General features: G+C 47.4%; 1 protein-coding gene across 1 annotated transcript in view; it reads left to right on the top strand.

The window, feature by feature from the left end:
- TTC28 (tetratricopeptide repeat domain 28) overlaps positions 1 to 19,642 on the top strand; it is a 132,824-nt gene that overhangs the window by 61,123 nt on the left and 52,059 nt on the right. Inside the window, exon 5 of the mRNA XM_050906812.1 lies at positions 17,453 to 17,960. Coding sequence (XP_050762769.1) covers positions 17,453 to 17,960 — 508 coding nt within the window. The remainder of the gene's footprint in view (positions 1 to 17,452; positions 17,961 to 19,642) is intronic.

The raw sequence follows: 19,642 nt of genomic DNA, 5'->3' as shown, positions 1-19,642 counted from the left end.
GTGACAACTAATGACTGAAGATATCTCCACTCAAAACAGGGAATAAATCAAACTGATGCTGTGTAGAGAGAGATGGTGGGGCAGAAGATCATATTCAGTAATTATTTAAAGTCCAGATAGAAGATAAACTCTAATGAAGTCCTGTGTCTTCATATAAAAGACTTTGTACATGTGAGTAGGATGGGGCAGGGTGGCAAGGCAAGGTTTCACTTAAAGGATCAAGTTAACCTTCAGTATAACTCGCTGAGTTGAACTTGACACTGAACTTAAAATCTGTGTCCTGTGATCGCCTCCCAGGAGAAATAGGTGGTGGATTTAATCTCCTAGACTGCCTGTTAGATGATCAATGCAAGACATTATTACATCTTAGGAGTAGTACTACAAGGTCATTTGTCTTTCAAGAACCTAAGGATGCCAGAGAAGCCGTGCCCTTCAAATCATAAATTGCAGAAGTTATAAGTTCCTTTTTCAAATTTGTTGGCCTGGTTCCTTAATGGTAGGCTTCAAGGTGTGATGGCTAAATACTCGGTCTGACCCTGTCTTTGCTGCAAGAAACCAGCCAGGTGATATTGAGGAAAGAGTCAGGTGTTGGTTCTCATGCAGAGTTTTGGCTCACACGGGTATGTCTGCGCCACTGCAAAGGCAGAAGGAAGACCAGGAGTTCACTTCACTGCCTCAGGGCAAAAGCAGTTTGTGTCTTGCCTCTGTTGGGGTTTATGAGATAGCTAGTGCATGTTAGTTGTCTTGCAGTACAAATCTATCAATTTTTAATAACAGAGATGCAGAATGTACTATGTTTTTGAAGTAATTACTTTGTTTTTAACACCAGGTAACCTGATCTTCTGAAAGCCATCAGGTAACCCCTGTAGCGTGTGTTGGTGCCACATCATGAGCTGTGATTTAGACAAGGCTAATGCGACCGATGAGCTATGCCAGTGTCAGAGGAAAGATTGGAGTCAAAAAGTAAATGTGAAAGCTTTCGATGCCTGTAACACTAGCCTCCCGTGTCCCTATTCCTCTTCATCTCTAGCTGCTCCGCAGGTGTGCAGAACTGTCTTGTGTTAGGGATTCTGTAAAGCCAGAGTGCCAAGGTAGAGCTAATGGTGGGTGATGTCTCAGGACGGGTTGGAGTGGCCCTTTTTGATGACCGTTTGGAAGGACCTGTGTTCCTTCCGAAGCATTTCATTTGGAAAAGTGCTGCTTGAGGGAGTGTTTTGAAGCTGTGAGGACTGAAAAACAGAAATGGAAAGGGAAAAGAAAGCTGTGGAGCGCTTCCTTGGGTTCAGTGTCCAAACCCTCGCATAGGCTGCGCTTGAATCCTGTCTTGCAGAGGCCACCGATACCGCAGGGACTCCGCAATGTAATAGTTCCCTTCTCTCCTGGGCCGTCAGACGCCTTCTATTATAGCCCCACATTCAAAAATAGCAGGGCAGTAAGGCAAAATCATAAACTAACCATAATAAAATGAATGCTTGTGTGAAAGTGCATTGCCAGCACTGAGCTTTTGGGAAGGATGATGTTGCCAGAAAGCCACTGGGTGCTGGCAGCTCCTGTGTGTTGGCTGGCCGGCACGTTTGGAGCTGAACTGGGCCTTTCGTTAAAGATGCAGCATCCCTCTTCACTAGGTGGGAATGAACAGAAGGCGTTGGGTGAGGAAGATGATTGTTTGTGCCCCTGAACTCTCCCTGGGATGAAGATGCAGCTGAACGACTGGAGTCTGTTTCCTGCTGCCCCTTTTCTCAGGGATTGTGACTGTGGGAAGGGCAGCGGGACCTGGAGCAGAGCAGAGGACAGACTGATGGACTTTGTCAGTGCCAGCTTGCCCCTGTGCTGACTCAGGGTGCCCAACAGCTTGCAGCAATCATTCTTTGCCTGGTTTTGAAGGGATTTCCCCCCACCTCCCCTCTAGAAGCAGCTGTTTCTGGAAGGAATAGATGCAGAACTGGCTAGGGCTCAATGCCCTCTTGTTACTGACCGTTTGTTTCTATGGCCGCTGGCTGCTGCACTTGGGTATCTCCACGAGCATATGTGGCTCTGAGAATCGTCTGCAGCAGGTGGGTATGCTCAGTAACAAGACTGATGAACTAGATTTTACTGGCTCAAGATGTTTTTTTAATGATTGCAAGTGTAAGGCAGAGTTCATGTTTGCAGCTTCAGCAGATTTTTTTCAGAAAGGTTGACTATTTGCAGGAAAAGGCGATGATAAAGATGATAATTAGGACTGGGTGGTTAAGTGGCATAGAAGAAAGGTGTTTATTAAGCAGGCTTTTGTGGATTTTCTGTGTCATGTTGCTCTTGCGTATCTATGAAAGTTCTTGTGTGGTAGGGGAAACATCAGAATGCAGAAATTCCTGTTATAAAGAGAAACCATGGGCTCGAAGTGCAGGAGACTCAAGAAGCCAGTTAGGTGCTACACTTTCTACTGCAGAGAGAGCATTGCCGTGGAGCTGACTGCGATGAGAGGCCTTTGCTGGCAGCAGAGGACTGTCACAATGGAAGGTTGTCAGGGATAACCAGCTGCTCTGCACCTCTGGAGGAGGAGTGTTACTGAAATATGATTGCTGTGACAGACATAATCAGTGTCTGGATTCAGTTGGGAATTTGCAGATTCTGCAACTGTCTGAACATACTTTGTGTGCAGCTCAGCCACTGGTGGTTACTTAGGTTTGCAATTCTAGTCGTTTTTCCCAGTCCCCTTTAAAGCATGCCTGAGCCAGCAATGAAACACAACATAAAGCTCCTACATTTTGTAAACTACAGCTACTTACTGTCAGGCTGTGCAAGTCAAAGATCAAATTTCACTTTCTTATTTCCAGAAGGAGATGCAGAAGGAAAGATAGATCATTCCTTTCTACTGAAATCTGTAAATTCTCTAAAGCCAAGGTTTTCTGCCCCTTCCTGAAGGGAAGGGGAAATGCTTTCCAGGTGTCCTTCCTGCTGTGCTTTGTCTGTACAAGCCACATCTTCAGTAAATAGCAAAGCTGTAAGTATTTAGCCTTTTGCCTGAACTCCTTGTGTGCATTATGGTACAGGGCAAAAGAATTTTTTTTTTTTTCATGTTCCTCATCAGTGGTTTTAGAAATATCTATTCTGCTGAGTTAGATAAGGAAAAAGACTGGAACACAGTCTGAGTTAGAAGTGGCACAACTGTCCTTCAGGAGTGATTCTGTCTTCTTTCTTCCTAAAATACGACCTGTGGGGCCCTCCGGTATGCTCTGAACCTTGCCTGCAGTGCTCTGAGCTGCCCTGCTCTGGGATGGTTGTGCAAAGGCCGGGGTGCTGCTGATGCTGTAAACTGGTCACGCTCGGCACTGCAAGCTGAATGGCTCCAAGCACATGTGTCGGCGTGGTACCAGCTCTGGCTCATGCTTGGAGCAAGGTATGTGTGCCCCTAGCTGAACTTCTTTCTGAATGAGCGGCACGGGAGCTTGTCCGAAATGTGGAGTGCCTCCTTGGCTGCCTGCCCACATCCCTTCCTGGCCCAGAATGATTTCTGTGTTTGGACTGTGCTGGCAGCCACAGGGCTCCTGCCAGAGGTGAAATTACAACTGTTTGCGCTTCAATTGCGAGGGTCCCTGTGCTTGCAGTTGTGCTGCAGATTTGGCTGGAAGCGTGAATCTGTGCAACCCTTCCTCTCTGGAGAAACCATCATAGGGCATGTCAGCATGGAGTGAGCTCATCAGAACATGTGCAGCTGATTAGTTGTGGGCCAGATTCCCCTCCTGGTTACCTTGTCAGGCATCCAGAGTCCTTCCACAGCTGTGTAGACTTCCCCCAGGTTCGCACTGCTGCAGCCTGTCAGTGAGACAAAGCTGGAGTAGAGCTCATGCTCAATAGCAAGCACAGCTTTTCCTCACAGCAGTGCCGGTGCCTGACCTCGCAGCCGGGATGCGAGCACCCTGCATGTTCCGGCACGTGGCTGTGCTGTGTGCATCCTTGCAGAGTCAGTGGTGCTGCTCTGCTGTCGCCCAGTTCTGTCATTGCAGTTCTCCCCGGAGCAAGCCAAGTCACTTCACGGAGAGTTGCTCTTCCAGCTGGGAACAGCTTCCTCAGTCCCGTTGCGGCTGCTTGGCCCCTGAGAGAGAGGAACCTGTGCATTGCATTTTTGGAGCAGGCAGAGGTCTGTCTTTTCCCTTCAGGGCAGGCACAGCTGGCATCCTGGTATGTGCCAGGCCCCAGGAGACATCTGTGGCTGCTGAGGGTACATGTGTTGAGCAGGAACAGTTCAGACTGTGTGATGAGGTTTTGGAAAAAGTATTTTTCTGACTTGATAGTGGTAACAGCTTCCATGCCTGTACCAAAAACCTGGATTAGCTAGCATATAGCAAACAGAAGTGCACTCGTCTCTGTACTGCCATGTACATTCAGGAAGCAAAGAATGTTATTTCTGTGGTATGGAACGTTTACTCAATTAATTTGTTGTTCTTCAGTGTCCATATTGCTTGTGATCAATCCAGTGCATTTTTAATGTAAGTGTTCAGTTATGTGATGAACAGCTCTTAAGTCTGGGTTGGGGCTGATTCAGACTCCGCTAGCGAGTTACTCCTCTAATGAATTATGTAACTCATTACATATAGCTATGTGGTGTAGTGAACTGTTGACAAAACTGTCTTGTTACACGTGCTACATCCTATATTTGTGTGGAGAAGGCCAGGAGAACAACTGGAAAAGAGCATAACGCACTAAAAAGGGGCTGTGGGGACAATAAAGCAGCCAGAAACACTGGCCCTTTGCTTCCAGAGAGGGTGGTGAACCTCCTTGTCCCTTACCTGTACAGGCTGGAGAGATGTTGTGTGGAAGGTGGTGGAAGGCTGTTTGTCGTCACTGATTTAGTCCCTGCAGTCGTACCTGAGCTGTCTGGCTTCTGTTGCGTGGCAGTACGCCATGCTGTACCTTCTCGTGGCTTGGCATGGTTCAGGCCGTCCTGGAAGGCTTCATGAGATACCAGCTCACTGAAGATGGGCTAGAGTCCTGTAGCCCGTCTTTCTTGCATGTCTTGTGGGATGGGCCCGTTCCACTTCCCGGTCACCGCCCGAGCTTGATGTGAATGAAGCATTACGCGTGCGCATGATTTTTCTTACAATTGTTGATAGTTTTTAAGAGAATTTGAGAAATGTGTGCAGTGAGGTAAAGACTTTTCTGGTTACCTAACGCGTGCTTGCAAAATCTCATTTATACTAGATTCTGATTTCTGTAGCACATCTTTGCGAAAACAGAAGGCACACCCAGACCTTCCGTACTGCATAGCGAAACAGGTTCTGTGTCTGCCTGTTCTTCCTGAGCAGTATCTTAACTGCTGCCAAGAAACCCCTTCTGTTTACCCTTCTGCTTGTGTATTGTTAGTTGCTTGGGTGCACAGGAGCGGGCCTCATGCTGCTCCTATTCTATGCAGAATTTAGCTTTGCGTGGGTTATCATTCATAGCAGTGATCCTTTTCCATTGCCTTCAAGCAGTTTTCAGGTGTTTTAAAATACAATTTCTCATAATTTCTCAACTTTGTCTCTTTCTCACTGAAAATCCTGAAGTGATCATCACCTGGTCACTTGCTTCCTTGTTTGTGCTTCATTATCATCAGTCTCAGATGGAGTGCTAAGAATCAAATTCATTCATTAACTGCAGCTTGTGGGAGCCCACAGCAGTTTCTCTGCCCATGGCATTTGTGTGGGACTCAGCCATACGAAGAGGTGGTCTGTCTCTGGAGCTGCCAAATTTTTCAGAAAGGAAAAATCTGAAAATCTTAGGACCGCAGTTATTTTGTTATGTTTGCAAACAGTCTGGAAAATGAGGACAGGATATAAATACCTCACAAATGAGAACTGGAAAGAGTCTTCAGGCGAAAGCAATTTGTCATGCATGAAAACATTGACCAAGATGTCAGAAACAGGCTGTGGAGGCAAAAGTAGGAAAGGAGTACTTGCTGCAGTAAACGACAGAGCTTTGCAGAAAATGAGCAGAGAAAGCATTTGTTTTTCTGCTTTTCTATTTTCTGTCCCTTTTCCTCTTCTGTAGCGAAGCTACTGCTTCAAAATAATGTATTACGTCGTCATCTGCCAGTAGTGGATTATCTGCTGCCTGTAGCAACATGAACAGGAAAGACTTAAGAGGAGAATATACCTTATTCCTTATAGCTTTATCACATCTGACTGGAGTTCCAGAACTAAGGAACAGGCCGAAGAGGGCTTTGCTAATTGATAATCTATATTAGTGGTTAATGCAGCCACTGCTAATAGAAGTGCAGGAATGACCAGTTTAGGGTGTGACCACTGCTACTGTATTAAACAGCAAATAGCTTTCGCTTCTTGTGCTTTTTCAAGAGAAGAGATTGGAAATGACGTGAGAGCTTTTGTTAAGAAATTAGCGTCTCTTTGTTACTGATACCACAAGAACATCAAGAGACTACAGCCCGTTGCATATGCACTGTGCATATGTGTTGCAGAGATGGTAACTTTGCAGGAGTGTCCTCCTATTCTTGTGTCAAAAAACTCCCAGTATCTTATCAAAAAGGTCAAACAGCAAGAAGATAAATGGGTGACTGTAATGCATCTATATTCATAAACATTTTTAGTGCATGGGATTACCTCTTCACTCTTGTTTCTCCATTACGCCTTCTGTTTTTCTCTGGGGTTCTTCTGGGGGATCTTTTGAATCCTGGAGGTACTTTCAAGAAATTGAAACAAGCTGGTTTTTGATTCAGCCTCTGCGTGAGAAACAGCTTTCCAAATCCAATGACATTTTACACAGGATTTACAAACAACAGAATGGTTGATCAGGCTGCTAACCACTCAAGCAAAAGACTGCTCCCAATCTCTGCTCTCCAAAGAGGTGAGAGACCAGCATCAGTTCCTAGGAACTCAGTGGAAAATTACCCGCAGAAACTGGTAAAAAGATCAGGCCCTTGCAGTTCATGGACTGGATACTTGCAGAAGGAAAGGATCACTTTTCCTTTGAAAGTTGTTGTCTAATCTGAGCCCTTGCACGAAGCCTAGCATCACAGAGCCTTCTTGCTGATCTCAGGCTGGTTTTAATATGTATTTTCCTTATTACTGGGAAGGAGGCTGCCAAGAGTCACTCACTGCCAGTGTGCAGCTTCAGCCCGCAGTCTCCCAGTACTGTGCTGTCAGAAATGGGTCAGGTCCAGATGCACCGTTGGCTGGATTGGCAGAAGTTTGCCGACTGGCAGCTGAGGTGGTGGAGGGGCCCAGCAGGATTTCCAGGGATCAGCCAGGAGCTGATGGAGGAGCGGGCTCCACAGAGCATCCCAGCATGTGTGCCCGATCGTTACTATGTTGAGACTCGCTGTGGCTTCAGTGTTTTTTGTTTTATAAGACACATGCCCTTTACACCAAAAGCAGCGTTGTCATCTTCAGGACTGTGTAGGACCAAAGAGTTTGCTTGCTTTACCAGGAGACCGGCACTGATACTGTCCCAGCTTTTTGAGGAGGCGCTTGCAGATCCTGGTCCATGTCTTCTGGAATCATTGCTGATTTTGTACTGGACTTGAGGGTGATCTGATTTATAGAACTGAAACCTCAACACTGGCCACTTGCTAGGAGGACCTGGCTGAGCAGATCAGGGTAGCCCAGGTGTTCTGGATCCCTCTGTGGAGGGCTGCTGAAGAAGGGGTGTGAGGCAGCCAGTACAGAGGTAGGTGGGAGTGGGGCAGATTGGTTTTCCAGATTTCCTGACAGGACAGAAGCTTTGTTTTTACCCCTGCTGCCCTTGAAGTCTCAGGTTCTGCAGGTGTTGTGATTTCAGCTTAATGAGAACTTGTGAGAGATTTGTCTCAGTCTGCAGAATGTCTTCCTGGACGCTTTTTGCACCATTGTTCAATTCACTAAAGTTCAGTCTTTGTCTGGCCCAGATGTTTGGCTCTGTTGTTGGGCATGCAGACTTGCAGACATACACTTCCCAGTTCATATTGTTCCCGTGTATAATTACACTTCAAACAGCTGGTCTTGGAGGGGCCTCTGGTTAACCACTGGGAATCAAAGATCTGACCTGTGGTGTAGGTATACATTGAAACCCTCATTAAAAAGTGCGGTGCTATCCTTTGCCTCATTGATTTCAGCCCCTCATTGCAGACGGTAGCCTTGCTTCATTAGGGATCCGGGGCAAAGACCCTCATACCCTGGAGTAAGGCTTGCTTTCTTAGAGAAAGGCTGAGTACCAGCTGCTAGGAAAACACTTGCCATATGAGTTCATTTGAGGATTCTGGGTCTTCTAGGGCACTAGCACTGCATTACATCTTAGGCTGAATTACCTGCGTGGCTGAGAGGATGAGTTCAGTGATGTATGTGAACAATCATAGTGCTTGAGCATCGAGTAGTTGGATTTGTATAAGAGAGCATAAATTCTTTGCCTTTCCCTTTCTCTCTTCAACAGCTCTTTTTAGAGAAAGTCAACTTCACTGGATTCATACAGGTTTGTCCGGTTCAAATGTGATATGATTAAGCAGAACAAAGGGAAATCTGACCAGTGCAGGAAATTTGGGAATGCACTAAAAGACCATATGCTTTGTTTTGTTTGGACTTGTGACTCAAAAGGGAAATGTAATACTTCCTGAGGATCTCCTTTAAATGTCCCCACTTGACCTCTACAGAATACGGATTTTAGCTGAAAGAAATGTAGTCTTATGGTTTTACTTACCTCTCACAGTATCTGCAAAACCTAGCACTCTACTGAGGCCTGTACCTGACTGCAGTAAAAGAAATGAAGCAGAAAACTTGTGTAAGAGCTGCAACTCAGGGAGCAGCGCTCTTTGGGTTTTCAGGAGGCCCACCTCAGCCAAGGCTTTCACGTATTGAGTTTCCAGTGAAGTGGTATCCAGCTTTATGAGCAAGAGTAGTGTTAGGATTGGCACAGGTCAGCACGCCACTGTAGGAGTTAGAGATTTCTGTGCCTGCACGAAGTGCTGCTCTGGGTTCTGTGAGATCCAAGTTTGTAACGTGCTGGCTTATTCTTCCAGGACTGACTTTGACCAGGGCATGAGTCACTCCTCGGTGTCAGCATCTCAGAGAAGCTTGTGGTTTTAAATGAGGGCTTCTTTTCTTACATCATCACTAAAAATGTCAAGTCAGCCATCCTCCCTAAAGTGATTTCACAAAGGAGCCTTTTAGACTGTGTCCATGAAGCTACAAAAGTTTGGCTACTTGGGGTAAAGATATGTGAGCCCCCAGTGATGCTTAGACTTGATGCTGAGGTCTACTTTGTAGTGTTCCTAGGATGGTGTATTTTGCGTGACTTCCTGTTCTTTGTGGAATGAGAATTCAGTGCTGCAGAGCCCACCCCAGAAAAGAAGCACGCTCCTCCTGGGTGTCCAGCCTTTGCCCAGTGAGTGGTGTTGCGCTAGCTCGCACAGTGAATGTGAACAGCCTTTTCAGTACGAGTGACAAGCAGTTCTACTCTTAAGAAACGGGTATCAGTGTGGACTAGTTGCTGCTCCTGCTTTCCAGCAAAACCCTGCTAACTTGGTCAAAAATACTTGCAGTTCTGTTAAGGGAGTAACTCAGGTTTGGTTTTACAAGTTTTCTAGGTGGAACTGGACACCGAGCTCCTAAATGATAATGGACGAGATTCAGTAAATGGATTTTCCAGTGGAGCAGCGTTATTTTGATCTCCAAATGAGCAGCTGAAAGTCAGTGTTCCCTTTGAAGCCTTTGGTTTCAGGAAGATGACCGACTATGAATAACCTGACAGTCGAGCCGTGGGTGCTGTTCAGGTTTGCCTGGATTCACATAATTTGCGTGATTCTTTTGCCATGAAACAGGAAGAATGATCAGTCTTCTAGAACGTTGTCATTTCCCTGAACAAGTAAGGAAAGAGAGGGCTGGAAGTGGATTGTAAGCACAACCCATGGCAGCCTCTGTCATGAGCAGCATTGACACCTGCAGAGCTATGGATTTAATCCATTAATCAAGAGGGGACTGGAGCTATCTCTTCCTGCTGTATATGAGTTTTTCTGTTGTGTCATTAATTCCTGGTTATTCCCTTTCAGTTAGCAGTAGTTACAAAGTTCCTTCCAGACATTCAGATACTAGTGCTTCTGTTCCATGGCTTTGGCTTCTTTGGGGTTTGCTTTTTGGTAATTGCTGTGTAAAAGACTGAGACCTTCTACAAATAAATTGGATTTGACAGGGATATTGATTCCAGTGTATTCCCCGCCCCCCAGAAATAATTACCTAAAAGCAAATCCGTTCCTTCTTTCTGCGTATAGATAATGTACAGGAGGAGATTATTGCCTGCTACTTCCTTTCTTATTTTCAAAAGCATGCCATACAAAGGAAAAAGCTGGATGTAGTACTGGCACGTCAGCCTCGCTTTTGAGGGAGGAGGGAAGGGCAACTTTGAATGTTGGTGGGGCACCTACTGTATTCGGGTGTGAAACTTGCATTAGTGCACAAATCAGTAGGTCTCCAAGCCTAGTTGTGGAATACCGGTGGATTCTGAGGAACTGATAAAGGGGCTCCATAGAAGTGGAGATAAAGCACAATTTACAGCCACTGGATCATTTTGGTAGGTCCTGAAGGTACTCATCCTCTGTTATGCTACTGTCCTGCCTAGCTACACAGCAGTTACATAGTCCATACCTATAAAACAAACAGAGCTTATATACAGAAAGAGCTTAAATGCTTACAGTGTTGCATTACTGTAAGCTAACCTCTACTTCCTACACAGAAAAGTTACACTGATGTAAGATACGGTGAGATTTTACTCTTTATGGTGAAGCCAGCAGAACTTATCCTGTTAATGCTTTCAGATTTAAGTATTTCTTTGTGTGTGTTCAGAAGCAATCTGTTGAAGCTGCCTTCCCCTCACCACCCCCAAAATACACTCAATGAACCAGGAAACCTTTGCTTGCATTCAAGAGCAAGAGCATGCATATGAGGAGGTATGCTGGCTCTCGAAAAGAGCGTGCTGCTGATTGTCCTGAGTACAGATGCTATGAATATGCATGGCTGATCTTTTGGATACAGCTCCACTGCATCGTGCAGGATCAGACACCGCTGTTACCCCGTGCCCAGAGGGAGAATGGAAGTGGAGAGAAAGAGCATGCAAGAGCATGCTGCAGTGAGGCTTTTGAATTTCACAAATGCTTAGTCCATGCCAGTTATTTCCCCTCCTTGGCTGTAAAAGCTCGATCTCTGATCAGTCCTAATTGGTCTGTGTTTGGGGATTCAGGCTACCTTATAGTGAGATACCAGGCAGAGCATTTTCACCTTGCCCATTTTAGGATTGTTATACAGTGTTCTCATTTACTGAGGCTGTGCAATCAGTTAAAGAATTGTTTAAATGTAACATAATTGGGAAATGACCGTTTTCTGGCAAGGGTGAAATATCTAAGAAACACATCTCTCCAAGTCACCAGGTCCCTATTAGTTGTCATTCTGTGATGCACATCTGCTTAACATCAGAGTCTTTACCTTATTCAGCTGAAAAACCTAAGCTGGCTGTTGCTCCCAAGAAAAAGAGAGCAATTAGAAGCCTTTTTCAGAACTCCCTTCTGTGCCTCAGCTCAGTGGCAGAAGAATCTGCTTTCTATTAAAGTGATAAATTGCATAATTGGAGGTGTAAGCAACCCCCACTGTAAAATTTGTCTTTGTCAGATACATAAAGCATTGATTTTGTTTGCTGATGCAAAGCCCCAGTAGTATGAAGCTGTAGTCTCACCCTGCTACCAGGCAGAGGTTCGTGCTAGCACAGCTGGAGCCTGTTTCACGTGTCAACCTCATACTCTCGCTGCAACATTTTGACTCTTCTGCCAGTGCATGTGGGAATTCCCGTACCCTGTTGGCCCAGTGTGTGAGCCACTTAGAGTTCCCGGTGGATCCTATTATGCGGAGGATTTTATTAAGTATACAGTGATGAATTTATCTTCTGGAATCCTGTTACTAACCCCCTGAAGTGAGTCATTGGTGTCCCCCAGCAGATGTAATCACCAAATTGTTCCTAAACACTGCTTTAATGTCAAGCTCCACAGTCTTTCCACTGATTGCCCCCACGAGCACATAGAGAGTACTGATAGTTATCTTGCTGGAGAAGAGATGCTGTGCACAACCAGCCCCGGCAAAGCCAGAATTGCCATAGGCTCTGCTCGTACAGGCTCCGAGATGATTGAGAAGTGCTTCTCTTGGAGCACTCGGATCAGTTAACAGTGGAAGCTGCTGCAGAATGAAACACACGGGGACCGTTGGTGTGAAGGCCGTGTCAGAGGGTAGAGGCGACCTTCCTGCCTTTGTCTAGCTGTCTGTGTGAGCAACAGCCGAGCCTCTGGAAACAGACCCGTCTTTCTAATCAAGCTGGGCTATTTCTTGTCAGCCCTTTACCCTTCATTTTCCATTTCTCTTTTTTGTCTCCTTCTACTTATTTTGCTTTTCTGCTTCTGTTGTCCTCCTCCCACATCCTGGTTTGGACGATCCAGCCCTGGGCACTCAGATGTGTAAGCCAAGTCTTTTTGCATGCCCTGAGAACAGTTACCAAGCTTGTACCCTTCATTCTAGGTCTCTACTGTGAGCCTGGAAATGCTGTTGGGCAAAGGGATTAGGAGCCCTGAGAATAAACATTTCCAGCCACACAAATTTCACTTCCTATGATCCGCTTCCCAGTCTACGAGACCACCTAAAGATTTCTTCCCATGTACAGTATGAGCAGTCTCTGCATCTCTCAAGTTTCTCTTGTGCACAGAAAGTCCAAGATCTGCCTGCTTTCCATTTATGCCTCTTTTTCCTAGCCATAGCACATTAACATCATCTGAGTCTCTGTCTAGATGGCTCTTTGCCATAGCTTGTCTTATTCAGCAATCTGCACGCATAAATGTCCACTTTTTTTTTTTTAGCAGCCCCAGGAGACATCAGTTTTCACTGACTCCTTGTTTTCCAGAGAGACAATTCCATTCCCTTCCCAGTTATATCACAAGTGCTGCTTGTGGTGGTGGCCTGTCTTTCAGAATTAATTGAGGCTGCTGAATCAGTTCTGCTGATTACGTTGTGCTGGGTTTTAACTTTGCCCAAAATGGCCTACTGGTTTGTTCTGTGCAGCAGCGAGTGTGTTGTTCACCAGCAAGACGAAGGGAGCTCCAATGCACCTTGAAGCCTGTAATGGGCCCCATGCAGTATTTTGGTCTGGGCTTGGGCAAGATAGCTGCGTGTGTATCTTTTTTCCTTTTTTTTCCTAGTGAGATTGCGAATGACTGAATACTATGCATATATTAATCTTCATGAAGATTTGTATAAAAATGGATTAAAATTCAGAGCCAAAATTTTCATGTTGGTTTTGTAGCAGCCTCAAAGCAGGCCCCCTCAGACCCTCTGTTAGATAAGAGCCTTTCCTCACTGGTGTCAGCCAAAAAGTTACTTCACTGCGCTGCTCGAGAGCCCGTCCAGGGCCAAACCGCCCTGACGCTGCGGCGAGTCTGACCAAGATGGGGCAGGGCCTCCTCCCAGCCCTGCCTGCTGCCGCACGCACGGAGGCAGCTGCTCCTGCCTGCGCAGCCCGGCCGGTCGCGGCAGCGCCGAGGAGGGGCTGGGACCTCTGCCAGCGCCTGCCCTCCGGGAGCGAGGAGCTGCAGCCCCCTCGGCCGGCTGCTGCCCTCGGCAGGTCCAGGTCCCTTCCTGAGGCGTTGCTGTCCTGTCGGGCGCCCATCTCGTGGCGGCCAGCTGGATGCCAGGTCTAGCTGATGACGTGGAGTTTTCCAACGGGAGAAGGAGTTGCGGGAGGTAGGAGTGAAGTGAAGGCGGCAGTGCTCTGCAGGGTGTCCTGCAGAGGTAATTTTTGGAGTGAATATGGCTTTGGTCCCTGATATTCTGAGCCAAGTGCCTGTGCTTCTGCAGAGGTTGTAAACCATTTATTTCTGGAGGGTTTAGCTGGTTTTCACACCACCTGTGGTGCTTGCTGTTGGAGAAACACCTCCCAAGCCCAAGAAACCATTTGACCATGTGGCAGCATGTTCAGTAGCTTTGTCCCCAGCCTGTCACTATGTCACTGAAGAGTTTCTGCTAGCTCCTCCCCTCTCTGGTCTGTGGTAATTACAGCAGCAAAAGCGACTTATTTCTAGTTCATTATAGCATGTATTGGCAGCATGAAATCCAGCGCTGCTCTCACCATCTGTGGGACTGAGCCCGAGGCTTTCCTGTCCTGCTGTCATGTGGAGTGGTACTGTGGCCTTCCAGGGATGCTGCAGGGCTTCCTAACGGCGGCGGCTGCTCTCCCACTGCTGTTCTTGCATTGTCCCTTGCGTTGAATGAAGTTCATCTGCAACACTAAGTGAAAAAAATTAAGGCATTCTGAATTCTGGCAGTTCTTCCGTTATAATTAAGCGGCCTGAAAGGATGCCTCAGGGAGAACAAATGCAGCTTGGCTATTTACGGAGCTGGCCAAGGGAGAGCTTCCTTATAACTTCTCTATCTTATGACCTATAAATTGTGTTTAATTGCTAATCTGTCACCTCAGGTTCTTGTATTGGAAACGATGCTTTCCCTATTAATTTGAATCAGCACAGCATATTTACAGTTCCTCAGTGTGGAAATTCTACTCTGTTAATGCTGCTGCCTCTTGCTCTCTGCCTCTTGCTCTGGCCTATAGATCTTCACGACTTAGCGTTACTCTTCCAATCATGATACAATTTTAGTAAAAATAATCTTTAGGAAGGTTTCTCCTGCCACTGTTTTTGAAAGTCATGAAAGGCTCATTTCTTCAGAGGCGCAATTTCAATAGCAAAATGTGGTTCCAGTTGAGAGGTGCTGAGCCAGCTCTCCTCCTGTAGAAGAGATTTTCTGATCCGCTTTCTTTTTATTTCTGATCTCTAGATAGCGTGGCCAGGAAGAGGTTAATCATTTGCGTTGGAGAAAGGAATTAAAATCCTCCATCTGTGGGGCATAGCCAGTCTGCAGGTGGGAGCCAAGCAGGAATATCCCAGTTTATCAAGGCAAGGCGAGTGTCCAGAGGGAATGCCCGGGGTGAGGGAAAGCTCTCTGACTTGTGTAGCTCCTGGGGGCAGATGTATGACTTCACAGGCAAAAGGTGGCAGGACTTCCTCGTCTGATGCTGGGTGTGTTGGAGAGGTTCATCATGGCCACTCTGGGCACTGATGGGGAGCCACCACCACCCCTTAGCTACTCCAGCTGCTTAATTTAAGTAAGTGTTTTCCTTCCAACCTTGATGTCAGTGTGCGTTTCTGTGCGCTTGTACTGTGGAAGAGGCAGCTGCTTAGAACAGTTAAAAGAGGCAGGCTTGAATCTGCAGAGTCTTAGGTGAGTTTAACCCCAGAGGTCTGCTTGCGGTCTGAACCTTGCTGCAGAGTTGTGGTCTGAGTCATGTCTCGTGCATGCAGAGCAAGAAGTTCACTTTTTACAGCTCGTCTTGTGTTCCCTGGGGATTAGTCTGGCGTCTTTATCAGTGGTGTTGCACTGAAGCCTTTCTCCAGCTCCGTGGTGTTCAAATTGGAGATAGCTGGTTGGCATGACCTGTGAGGTGCTTTCAGTTGCACACCTTGCACTTACCATATAGAATCCCATTTCGTGGGAGAGTTCTCGGTGTTGCGCCTGGGGATATTGCATGCAGAACGGTAAAGTGTGCTTGCTCCTTAAACAAAAAACACCAGTGTCAGCTGCATTGGAGGGCCATCCAAGTCACAGCAAGAGGGGAGTAGCAAAATAAAATAGAAGCATGCCACACAGGTGGCTCCAGCGGTTGAGCTCAGAAGGCAAGAACAGAGGGAGCACGCCTTTCTTCCTGACACTGGAACAGCTGAAGGGGCCCCACCTACTCGCAGCCTGGTGGTGCGGGCGAGCTGCTCTTCCCCCATCACAGCACTCAGTGCAAAGATCTTGCCTGTTAGGAAATAGGAAATTCGAACAGGTGATTGGGGAGCTCAGAATCCGCTGCATGAACAGGAATGCTAGCCTGTGGGAGTGCACAGCCAAGGACAGGAAAAGGGTGAGGCTGCCTCTTTGTTGGTAGCACGGGGTTATACCATTTTGAATAGCAAGGACAAGTGTCCCGAGATGCTGTGTCACCATCACGGGTGGAAGGGTGGACTGGATCTTTCCTGAGCTAGGGTGCTAGGGAGGGGTGGGACCGCTCTCTGTGCAGTCACTCACCCTGACTTCTCCTTTCTGGAGTTTTGGAAAAGATGGCTGTTTTGGAACTGGGTCACAGCAGCGGCTGGGTAGCAAAGGAAATGCACATGCAGGGACCGTGGAGGACTCGGGGTCAGGGCTTTGGAGTGAACAACCATGCTGAGGCAGCAGATGTGCATTAGGCGGAAGGAACACATCCCTGTTCTTGGCTCCTTGCCCTGCTGTCTGGCTGTGTATGCTCTGCCTCTGCCAGGTGGAAGGAAGGCCTGTGTCCTCGTAGATGCAGTGGGCAAAAGAATCTGATTCTCAGATAATATGTCTTGTTAAATACAGCTGTTTCTCGGTGGTAAGAACTCGGGTTTTCAAACAGCTATATTTATATAAGATGTCCCCAGGGGACAGAGGCTCCAGCTGCTGAAATACTGTTGTCTTTGCTGCAGTCCCAAGGTTGTTTGGGGCTCCAATAACAAACGATGTTGTGCTAGAAGGACCCTGGTGCTGCACGGTAAGATTTGCGCTCTTTGGAGCGTGGTGTGATTGGCCAAGTAGAAATACGTGAAGATGTTGGTGACTGCACACTGGCCTACTGGTCTTGCAAGATAAGCAGCAGAGGCATCTCCCTTCTCCCAGCTGAGAGCTGGCTGCAAGCGCGTAAATTTTCCAGCAGCAGGTATTCAACCGCTGTTCAGCCTGGAAAGAAGGGACTGCAGAGCCCTCATGGTGGCTCAGCCTGCAGCATGGCTGCGTCGAGTTACGCGTTCTGCTGCTGGTGTCTAACAGTGCTTTGGCATCAGCCTGCAGGGTCTCAGGAGTCTGTTGCTTTGACATGAGCTTACGGGGTGGAGAGTGAACAGAGCAGGCATTTGCAATCTTCTCTGCAGGTGAATATCATTATTTGTCTGCTTTCTTAAGAGCTGCCATACACAGGATCATTTGCTGTGTTAACATCTGCACCAGGTCCTGCTAAAGTAGTCATGAGAGGTGACGTGAGGTATGGCTGCCTACAGGGGAAGCGCTGCCCTGTGAGACAGCTCATGCTGGTCCTGGAGTGCAGTTTTCTGCAGCAATCACTTTCTGTGTTTCCTCAGTGGTGTCTGCATCTTGCAGTGCCGTCCTTCCCCTCTACCAGCTACACACACACACAGAGTACGCTTCAGAGAAAGAGGTAATCCTAGCACTGTTCTCCCGAGTCAACCCCATTCCTGCTGCCTTCGTGTGAGCTGTCCTGAGGGGTGTAGAACTGCAGAGAGCAGGTTTTCTAGCTGGTAGTCACATTCTTTCTCCAGAATGGCCTTTTGCGGCTTTGGTTTCTAGGACTGGGGCCATCTGACTTGTTTCCATGAATACTTGTACTTACTTTTTCTCTCTTATCCCTGCAGGCAGCGTCCTCAGCACTGAGCAGTCTGGGCCATGTGTACACAGCCATTGGGGACTACCCAAATGCACTGGCTAGCCACAAGCAGTGTGTCCTCCTTGCAAAGCAGTCCAAAGATGAGCTCTCTGAGGCGCGGGAGCTGGGCAACATGGGAGCAGTGTACATTGCAATGGGGGATTTTGAAAATGCAGTGCAGTGCCATGAACAACATCTTAAGATCGCCAAGGAGCTGGGGAACAAGCGGGAGGAAGCTCGAGCCTACAGCAACCTAGGCAGTGCTTACCACTACCGGAGAAACTTCGACAAAGCTATGTCCTACCACAACTACGTGTTGGAGTTGGCCCAGGAGCTGGCTGAGAAGGCCATTGAGATGCGAGCTTATGCTGGCTTGGGCCATGCAGCTAGATGTATGCAGGACCTGGAGAGGGCTAAGCAGTACCATGAAGAACAGTTGCACATCGCTGAGAGCCTGCAGGACCGAGCTGCTGAAGGCAGAGCCTCCTCCAATCTAGGTAAGGCCCTGACATGGAGCAGACTTTGTCAGGGAATGCCGTGACTATCAGAGCTGCTGCCACGATGCAGGAGGTTTGCTGTGTGGTATCGTCTTTGTTACCCCAGTTTCACCAGACTGTCTTCATAAATTAAACAGGCACTTGGCAGATTGTGTGCTGATGTAATGTATCCCATGTTCAATTATTAACCTGCTCAGAAAGGCACCAGAAAGCACAAGCTCATGGCAGAAGGGAAACGAAAAGGTAAAGTGCATTTGAAGAGCTGTTCAGGTGTCAGAAATAAACGTCAGTCTTGCACTAAGGCAAGAAGTGACGTGGTTTATTACCTGGCCGTTTCTCTGGGAGCTTGTCAGCTGGATATGTCAATATATTGCTGCCTTGCAAGTTGGGAGAGACATGGGTCAAATCCTAGCTAAGTTTGTTTTCAGAATGTACACATTAAAATAATAGAGTGTAGGAGTCTCATGTTCTTCTAAGGAGAGACACTGGCATCCTGCTGGCAGGCTGGGAAGGACTGAATTACATCAAAGTGAAGTGCATTCCTGCTGCTTCTTCACAGCGACAGATGTGGAAGCGCCCAAAGATGCATTTCCATCTCTGCCGTGGGATGCGGTGTTTGCGCTGCTGATGTTCCAGCTGTCGTTAAGGATGGGTTCTCAGCTGGCTGGGAGTGGCAGAACAGGGCTGTTGCTGGTATAACAAAATATGTGTTTGCTGGCAGCCCCTGAATTTCAGCTCTTGCAGGCTGCCCCACGCTGTAAATTAGCTTCTGTTTCTGCTTGGCAGTTGGCACTTGGTTCATTTGTAGATGCTAATTGTACTCTGATGTTATCAACAGCAGGTAATTGAAAAGGGCTTGATGAATTACTTAATTTCTCTTAATAGCTGAGTCTTCAGGAGCTGAATGAAGAAGATAAGGTGAACTGGAGGGAACAAAACAGTCCTAGCTTTCTAATTAGTGTTGCGAATCTCCTCCTTTACACAAATTAGGGCACATGTGCAAGGCAGAATAGGTTTGTGAGGCAAAAGTGCTTGTGGCGTGCTTAGCATTAGAGAGCAGAGAGCATTGATAACATTTCTGTTAGTGTGACAGAGCACCCAACAGGCGAGAGGGCTGGGGGGATGACACCTTGCATCTGGCTTCCTCTTAACATTGTGTAAGGGCTTTTGCAGAGAACAACAGCAGATGCATCTAGCAAAGCACAAACTACATCCCCCATCTCTGCTGCCAGCGTGGGGCTGGTCTTGGGGAGATGCAGAGACGTGAGGGATCCACTGGTCTGTGACAGGGATAGAGGGGCCCACGTGGAGGAAGGGGACCTTGGATTGTCCAGGCAGGAAGCAGGGCGAGGTGTAAACTCTGAGTCCTTGGTGGGGGAGAGGGAGACGTTGTCCTTGGCTATGCTTGGGGAACGCACTGGCTTCCCAGCTCATAGTCAGGACTGAGGGAAAGTTCCTCTTGCTGTGAAGCTTAATTTAATGCGTTTTGTTTCCAGTGGAAGCTGACCAGAGGGTGTGCAGGCTGTTCTGATGGCGTAGTTACTGGGAGATGGCACGGCTGTGTTCAGCCATGAACGCCTATAAAATGGGGGTGGACATGCTCTGAGCAGCACTGGCAAACCTCCAGAGATCAGAACCACTTTCATTCGCCTCCCCTCTGAAGCACTTGCTGCTTTCTGGAG

Source organism: Gymnogyps californianus, chromosome 16, assembly GCF_018139145.2.
Source record: "Gymnogyps californianus isolate 813 chromosome 16, ASM1813914v2, whole genome shotgun sequence".
Taxonomy (NCBI): Eukaryota; Metazoa; Chordata; class Aves; order Accipitriformes; family Cathartidae; genus Gymnogyps; species Gymnogyps californianus.
The sequence above is the reverse complement of the archived record's forward strand: the minus strand, read 5'-3'. Positions and strand labels throughout refer to the sequence as shown.